This window comes from Benincasa hispida, unplaced genomic scaffold (genome assembly GCF_009727055.1).
Source record: "Benincasa hispida cultivar B227 unplaced genomic scaffold, ASM972705v1 Contig179, whole genome shotgun sequence".
NCBI lineage: Eukaryota > Viridiplantae > Streptophyta > Magnoliopsida > Cucurbitales > Cucurbitaceae > Benincasa > Benincasa hispida.
Window position 1 is genome coordinate 694,949 of NW_024064356.1, and position 8,892 is coordinate 703,840.

At 27.8% G+C, this 8,892-nt stretch overlaps 1 protein-coding gene across 2 annotated transcripts; it reads left to right on the plus strand.

The window, feature by feature from the left end:
* Positions 1–860: 860 nt before the first annotated feature.
* On the plus strand, positions 861–7,198 carry LOC120069012 (ferredoxin--NADP reductase, leaf isozyme, chloroplastic). 2 transcript variants are annotated; one of them, XR_005479416.1, is made up of 10 exons: positions 972–1,073; positions 1,156–1,384; positions 2,871–3,004; positions 3,668–3,746; positions 4,333–4,424; positions 4,847–4,924; positions 5,045–5,107; positions 5,281–5,515; positions 6,104–6,252; positions 7,059–7,198. XR_005479416.1 is itself a non-coding variant. In XM_039020668.1 (9 exons), the coding sequence occupies exons 1-9, from the start codon at positions 972–974 to the stop codon at positions 6,169–6,171; spliced, it is 1,080 nt and encodes a 359-aa protein (XP_038876596.1). In that variant the 5' UTR covers positions 861–971; the 3' UTR covers positions 6,172–6,407. The 2 variants fall into 2 exon arrangements, 1 of the variants encoding a protein (XP_038876596.1); XM_039020668.1 differs by lacking the exon at positions 7,059–7,198 and having other exon boundaries at positions 861–1,073; positions 6,104–6,407.
* The last annotated feature ends 1,694 nt before the right edge of the window (positions 7,199–8,892 follow it).

Consider the following 8,892-nt stretch of genomic DNA (forward strand, 5'->3'; position numbering starts at 1 on the left):
TAAAGGAGGAGAGCTGAAAAAGGGGGTGGTTGAGGTCATAAAAGATGAGGCAGTAGCCATAGGTTCTACCAAAAAGGAGAAAATTAATTTGTTTGACAGAAAAGCTGCTAGAGAATTTTCTTCTTATTTCATTGAATCAACCAATGGAGGTAGGAATGGCAACAGAGCAGGGATGCACTCCCATCCCCGTCTTCGCCCTTTTTCCCGTTTTAGGAGTCGGGGTCGGGGTCAGGGAATCCCAGTTTGGAGATTTGGGTTCCTGCAAGGAAAAATCCCTTTTTTTTATTATTAAAATTAACTAAATTTAACATTTATATTGAAATTGTAAATTTTATATAGGAAATTAGTATTATTGTTACATATAGTTGTTTAAATTAAACAGTACATGTTTTTTTAATTATAAATTAATAAAAATTAAATTTATTATATTAGATTTTTAAAATTAAAAAAGAAAAAAATGTTTAAGTATTATTATTATTATTATTATATAAATATTAACCATTAAAAAAATCGGGGCGGGGACGGGAATCGAGTTCGGGGTCGGGGATCCCTTCCCGTCCCCGACCGAGGACTCGATTTAAATCCCCGATTGACCCCGTCTCCAGTCAAACCGACGATTCCCCGACCCGATCCGACCCCGTGGGGAGTTTTGTTATCCCTAAAAGGAGGTAGCTTCCTTTTATACATAGGGTAATGACTCCAATAGGTTTTTCACTATTTACACAAAGAATTAAATAATAGAAAAAGTAAATAATATAATCCACATGTCACATTTCAGATGGAGGCATGACCAACGATTTCATAAGATGCTTTATCCTCAAATTGAAATTTTGGCTTCCCTTTATTTTTGTGCCTTACAATTTCCTCTTCAATCTCCTCCACCCAACCCAATCCCCTAATCTTTTCCCTCTTTTATTCCATTTTCCTTCCTCATTTCCCCCATTTTCTCTCACCTTCTTCCTCAATCATCCATGGCTGCCGCTGTAACTGCTGCCGTTTCTTTCCCTTCCAAATCCTCTTCTCTCCCTTCCAGAACTCCTCTGATTTCCCCCGACAGAATCTTCCTCAAGAAGGCACTGCATTTCCCCTCACTACCCGCCCCCCCCCCCCCCCCCTTTCTCTGCGATTACATTGATTTCATTTGATTCGATTCAGGTTCCGGTGTTTTACCATGGCGGAAGAGCCGCGGTGGGTCCGATTAGAGCTCAAGTGACTACGGAGGCTCCGGCGAAGGTGGAAAAAGAGTCGAAGAAGCAAGAGGAAGGAATCGTGGTTAATAAGTTTAAACCTAAGAGTCCGTACGTCGGACGATGCCTTTTGAACACCAAAATCACCGGCGATGACGCTCCCGGCGAGACTTGGCATATGGTATTCAGTACTGAAGGTAAGTTCGTTCGTTGTTTGTTTCTTAACCAACGCTCATTTTCTCCAGTTCATTGCTTGGTTTCCTTTGTGTTTGTTGGGACTGATTGACGAAATTTTCAGGGACTATATTGAAAATCTTGAAATTATAGGGACCAAGTTTAAAATTTTAAAATGACACTGATTAAATTATAATTTTTAAATTTAGAAGAACCACATTGAAAAATTTGAAATTACAAGGACTTAATTGGAACTTTTAAATTTGTTGGGTCTAAATAAGTTACCATTTTGATCCATGTGAGATGAGATTCTAGTTACAAATTTTGTACAAAGTCGAAATTCTTTAATAGATATTTATGAAGAGTTGTATTAAAATTTGATTAAAATAAATGAAAAAAAATGAAGGAATAAAATAGTAGACCAAACTTTTAAAATATGATGATTAAAATGAATTAAAATTAATCAAAAGTATTTAAATTAAATCGAAACTAGAGTTAAATTGAAAATTTTAAAATCTTAAAAAAATCAAAATCTAAAAACTATACAAATCTAATTGCATCTAAGCCTTTAAAACTTTTTAAGATTATTGATATCGAATTCAAATATTTATAATCACTGAGAGGAATTGTAATTCTTAGGATCCTATTTGTTTTTTATTTTTTAAAATTAAGCCTATTTTGTCCCCCGTCTCTTATCATTATTTGCATATTTCTTAAATACAATTGTTGAATTTTTAGTCAAATTCCAAAATAAAAAACCTGCATTTAAAGGCTATTTTTTTAGTTTTCAAATATTGGCTTGGTTTTTTTAAATCATTGATAAAAAGTAGATAATAAATGAAGAAATTTGATGTGAAAGTAGTATCCATAGGCTTAATGTTCAAAAGAAAAAAAAAACCAAAAACTAAATTATGATATTCAATTCATGATTTTTCAATAAATTCTCTCTCCAGAGCATTTTAAGGTACTATGAAAACGAGAGCTTCCTTAAGATCGGATCATTATAGATTTGGTACTTGTCGTGACATTTGAGAAGCTTGTTTATGACTTGCTCTGGCTGACTCTTATGAGATTGATTTTTTTCTTTTTGACTTGTCTCCCATCTCGTTTCAATCATTCAAAAAGAGAAAGAATCTAAATAAAGGTACATAATAAATGGAGCCTAAATTTTAGGAATCAAATTGAAATCAAAACCTAAATTATGATGACGTATTTAAAATTACAGAAACCAAATTGAAATTCAAGATATGAACAAGTTTTGAATCTCCTACTTGAGCTCAAAAAAGAAAGGAAGAAAAGGAAAAACAAGTCCTTACCACAGAGACTACATAGAAAATTTTAAAACCAAATATACCAAACTAAAACTTCATCAATGCAACTAAATTATATAAGCAGATATAAAAATGTATTTAGAAAAAGTAAAAAGCAAATTGCTATTAAATTTCATATTTGATTAAATTATTAATGTTTTTACGATGAAAGTGATTTTGGGTTGGTTAAAACTTTTAGGGGAAGTGCCCTACAAAGAAGGGCAATCAATTGGGGTAATTGCTGATGGAGAGGACAAGAATGGGAAGCCTCACAAATTGAGATTATACTCTATTGCCAGCAGTGCCCTTGGTGACTTTGGTGACTCCAAGACTGTAAGCCTTCTTCTTTTTATTTTACAAAATTAATCCGATAAATTATTTTAAACAGTCAACCTAATTAAAATATTTATAAATAATAACAAAATATTATAATCTATTTGTTATAGACTACTATCTATGTCTATCATGATATAAATAAATAGAGATAATAGTCTATCGCGATTTATCACATATAGATAGCTTTATTTATATATATTTTACTTCATTTTCCTATATTTGAACATAGTCTTTGTTTTTATTAATATTTTTTAAAATAAAAACATAATCTTGTTATTTTCTACCACCTTTGTTTAGAATAAGTATTTTATTTATAAATTAACTATAAACTAATTCTCATTTTGTTCTCTAAACTTTTGAAAACTATTATTTTTACTTCTTAATTTTGAATATTTGACAAAAAAAACCATAAAAGTTCAATGAGCTAAAATAGTCGTTTTTCGAAATAATAATAAACAAAGAGCTATCGATCTTTTTGTGAAATTATAAACTAAAATAAACATTTTGAAATAGTACAAAAGCCAATTTCGAATTATATTCATTTATTTAAATAGGTAATCAAACATTTTTAGTTAATTTTAGTTTTTTTTCCCCTTTTGGCTCTAAGAACAAATTTGAGTGATTTCTGTCCTAATTTGGTTTGTGAATTTACAAATTCAGGTTTCTCTATGTGTGAAGAGGCTGGTGTACACCAATGAACAAGGAGAGATTGTCAAAGGAGTTTGCTCTAACTTCTTATGTGAGTTTAATCTTTATGATTGTTTTAAATATAAGAAAATGAATTAAAATATTTATAAATATACCAAAATTTTACTATCTATCTGTGATAGTTCGCGATAGACAGCGAAACTACTATACGTGTCTACGTGTGTCATGATAGACACAAATAGATAAACGATGATATTTTGCTATTATTTGTAAAAAGAAAAAAAAAAATTACAGTTTTGTCACTTAAAATAATTTCAAATATTAATATTTTTAAAAAGAAATTCAAACATCTTAGAGGCATTAAAAAAATAAAAGTTCACAGATCCTATTAGGTATTTTAAAATAAATGATCTATTAAACACAAAATTGAAAGTTTTTAGATATATTAGATATTCTTATAGTTTAGGAACCAAATAGACATTTGTAAAGATAAACATAAAAGCTCAAGAACTCAAGTAAATTTTAAATAAATGAACATTTTAATTTTGTAATAATAATAATATAAAACACATAATGTTAGTTTCCAATGGGGATTTTTATCCATTTTTTGGAAAGATTTTAAGTATTATTCTGATGAATAGAAACAAATTGATAATGTATTTATATTGTGATTTTAGGTGACCTAAAACCTGGAGCAGAGGTGAAGATAACAGGACCTGTGGGAAAAGAAATGCTTATGCCTAAAGATCCCAATGCTACAGTTATCATGGTAAATCACAATTAGCCAAAATAAATAAATAAATATTTGAATTTTAACTTTTTAAACTCGTTTGGTAACCACATTATTTTTTGTTTTTATTGTTGAAAATTAGACCTATAAACACTACTTCCATCTCCAAATTTCTTTCTTCGTTATCACTTTTTACCAATGGTTTAAAAAACCAAGCTAAAATTTGAAAATTAAAAAAAGTGGTTTTTAAAAACTTGTTTTTTCTTTTTCTTTTTGGAATTTAGCTAAGGATTCAATCATTATTACTTAAGAAATATGCAAATCATGGTAAGAAATGAGGAGAAAATAGATATAATTTTTAAAATCTAAAAACTAAAATCAAAATGGTTACCAAATGGGTCTTAGATAAAATGACTTTTTTTAATTTAAAAAATTAATTTAATTGGGTGAAATTGTACTAGCTTGCAACTGGAACTGGAATTGCTCCATTCAGATCATTCTTATGGAAAATGTTCTTTGAGAAGCATGAAGACTACAAGGTAACAATGCTCATGTAATTTATTTTATTTTTACAATGCTCATGTAATTTATTTTATTTTCTTTTCTTTTTACTATGATTTTTTTAATTAACATATTAATGCTTCTTGTGGTTTATATAGTTCAATGGTTTGGCATGGCTCTTCTTGGGTGTCCCAACAAGTAGCTCACTTCTCTACAAAGAGGTAAAAATAAGAAACCCCTATTATTACAACTTCAAAATCTAAATAGCTTCCTTGGACGAAACCGATAAATAAATTTAATAATTGATGATTCTGATATTTTGTTAATATATTTTAATAATATAGTGAAAATATCTTTGTTGAACGAGCTAATTTGAGTGGCTAAAATGAAACAGGAATTTGAAAAAATGAAAGAAAAGTATCCCGACAACTTTAAGTTAGACTTTGCAGTTAGTCGAGAGCAAACGAACGAGCAGGGTGAGAAAATGTACATTCAAACTAGAATGGCTCAATATGCTGAGGAGCTTTGGGAATTATTGAAGAAGGACAATACCTTTGTCTACATGTGTGGACTTAAGGGCATGGAGAAGGGAATTGATGACATTATGGTCTCTTTGGCTGCTAGAGATGGTTAGATTTTCCCCTCTCTTTTCCTACTGCTTATTATGCTTCTTTTTTAATACATCAAGGGAATCCAATCTAATACTTTAGGTCATATTTTCAACTCATTTAAACTCGTTTAATAACGATTTTGTTTCTAAAATAAAATTGCTCGCAAATTTTTACCATAGAAAAAATGGAAAAAAAAATATATATATATTAAAGCATTGAGCGGTTTGTTATGGTTTTTTTTGTTTCTATAAATTAAGTTTATTATTATTACATCTTCCTTTGAGTTTATTCATTTCTTCTAATATTTTAATAATATTTTCAAAATTCATCCCCATTTTTAAACTAATAAAGTTAGCTTTTAAAAAAACTTATTATTCATAGAATTTGGCTGATAATTCAAATATTAGGTTAAAGATGCAAACCGTTGGAACTTGTGATGAAAAAACAGAATTTTTATAAAATAAATATTTTATCAAACGGGCCTTTGAGAGTATCTTTTTTTAGAGTGATATAGTAGTGGTTCGAGATAATTTATAATTTTAATTATTTTTACTGAAAACACTTATTTTAGAAGTGGTATTTTTTTTTTCTTTTTCTTTTTTCCAGGTATTGATTGGATGGAATACAAGAGGCAATTGAAGAAATCAGAGCAATGGAATGTGGAAGTTTATTAATTTTATAAAAATAACTTGTACATTTTGACTTGAAATATCCCTCTTCAACCTACCTCAGGCTGCATTATTACGTAGATATAGGTAATTTCCTTTTTAAATTTTTCTGTATTTTTCTCCTATTTTAATTTTCAATTCTATTGTTAATTATGCCCATAAAAAAAAAAAAGAAAAAGAAAAAGAAAAACCTCTCTCATTTATGAGAATCATCCACTAAAGGGAATACTTCATTCCAAGTCTATCTCATTCAATTTTTTTTAAGAATATTGAATCAAATATGGGGTGGAATTAATCCAAGAGTTTTTTTTTTTTTTTTTTAAATTATTTTGCTAGATTTAATTATAAAATAATAAAATATCTTGTTAACTGGTGTTGGTTTTTTTGAAGGACAATTTACCAATATAAAATAACTAAAATTAAAAAATTATTGTAATATATATATATAGAGAGAGGGAGAGTTCGTGTACATTAACTAGTAGAGTTAAACATAACGTTTGTGGTTGGAGGATTCAAATCTCTTAACCCTTCATTGAGGACATGTGTATTAACTAGTATTAGTATATATTTATTAGGTGAGAAATTTATCTATCTTTTGCAATGTACATTGTGGAAATAAGCTTTTCTCTCAATATTTCACGTACAGGCGTAAATATTACTTTGGTCTCTATATTTTCAATTTTGATTCATTTTGGTCTTTAATATTCATTTCAGTCACCAATTTTGGTTAGTTTTTGTCTTTATACTTTTAACTTTGGTTTATTTGGTCTTTATCTCTATCTCTAGTATATTACAAGAGGCTAGAGAATTTTTACATATCCCTTTTGTTCTTACATTTTTCATAAAATTCCTATATTGTCCTTCATCGAGTGATGGTGACTTTTTGAATGTAGATGTTCGTTGGAAAATAATGGACTTCTCCAATTAAACCCATGGAGATACACCTCATTAACAAAAAAACACAACTCAAGCGAAACCTTTCATCCAAGAGATACAAATGGTTACAAATCTATAACTTTTACCGGAGTTCAAGCTTTGGTCATGGGCATTCAACTCTCTCTTCTATCCTACTTTACTTCTCTACTAAACCGAAAAAATCCGATAAGAATAAGATCAATAGACCACTTTGTGCAAATGGAAGGAATATGGATCGTCAATCCAAACATTGAAGAAATCTTCATAGTCTGAACATTTTGCACGTGGATAATAAATCTTTGGTAAAGTGATTTCAAATGGTTAGTTTTATTACTTTGCTCTTTTGGATATTGTATTGAATTTATTTCTTTGTTTTCAAATTTTGAAAAATTTTGATTTAGTAATTTAAAACTCAAATGCGAAATAAAGAAAAAAATCTTCTCAATTGTTTATGTGATAATGGATCTTCGAAACATGTGTGAAATTTATTCGTTTGTTTTTAGATTTTCAAGAGGTTTGATTTAGAAGTTTATTTATATTGAAAACTCAAAGGCGGAACAATGGAAATATCTTCTCAATACATGTAGATAATGGATCTTCGCAAGATATAATTTTTTTGGATGTTGTATTGAAATGTGTTTGTTTATCTTTTGATTTTGAGTTTTTACTCATTTTTTAAATTGTTTTTGAGTTTTTACTCATTTTTTAAATTGTTTTTGAGTTTTTACTCATTTTTTAAATTGTATTGAAATGTGTTTGTTTATCTTTTGATTTTGGGGGATCAATTAAATTGTTTCTTACTCATTTTTTTCTTTTCCTTTTTTATAAAAATTTTAATTGCTAGATTTAAAGACCTACCTCAATAAAATTTATTTGATTTCATAAATTACACGATATCCGTCATATTTCTTTTACCCAATTTTCATTATTTTAAATTTTGTTTTATCTCATTAAATTGTATATTATAATAACACAACCAAATACAATTCATTTGATTTCATATAATATATGATCTCCAATTTATATTTGTATTACCTAATTTACATTCTTTTAAATTTGTTTTATCTTGTATTTAAATATAATAACTCACCCTAATAAAATTCATTTTATTTCCTAGGATACATGATTTCCAACCATTTATTTTACTCCATCTTCCTTCTCTAGTTTTATTTTATACCACTACATTGTATTTAAATATAAAAACTCACTCCCATAAAATTTGCAACTAAATTTTTGAATTTTAGGCAATATGAATGTTTATATTTTTATATTAGAAAAACCTTGTAAAGGACAAAAAATTGAGAAAATCTTTTAAATTTAGTTTTTATCCATACATCTCTTAGATTATTTTATAAAAATGGCTCACTAAAATCCAATCATTTGCTTTCTACTTATGAACGATTAATTAGGTAAGTTCTACTAAAGATTGGTTGGAGAAAGAAAAGTTAATTGAAGGACTTTATAATATTTTAGAGCTTGGAAGTTGATATAATTGAAGCAATTTTGTGGACCATAAAAAAAATAGTATTTAGTAAACATCATAATATATCTACATTATTATTATTATTATATCCTAAATCTATTATGACTTGATCTTTAATTTTTCGTTTTTTATTTTTCATTTTTTAAAAATATTAAATTACTTTAGCCATTAATAATAACAGGTTTTTTTAAATATAAAAATATATTTAAATTTTTTTCACTTTATTAGAAAAATTTCCAAAAATGTAATTGATTAAATTATATATTTGAAAGCTTAGTTTAAGATTAATTATTAAGCACACTCAAATATAAATATTATTTTACTTTATT

Excerpts from the sequence above, each read along its gene's own strand:
- LOC120069012 (XM_039020668.1), top strand. The coding sequence starts at position 972 with ATGGCTGCCGCTGTAACTGCTGCCGTTTCTTTCCCTTCCAAATCCTCT. Across the intron at positions 3,747-4,332 it reads AGTTTGCTCTAACTTCTTAT|GTGACCTAAAACCTGGAGCA; the intron begins GTGAGTTTAATC and ends TTGTGATTTTAG. Across the intron at positions 4,925-5,044 it reads AGAAGCATGAAGACTACAAG|TTCAATGGTTTGGCATGGCT; the intron begins GTAACAATGCTC and ends TGGTTTATATAG.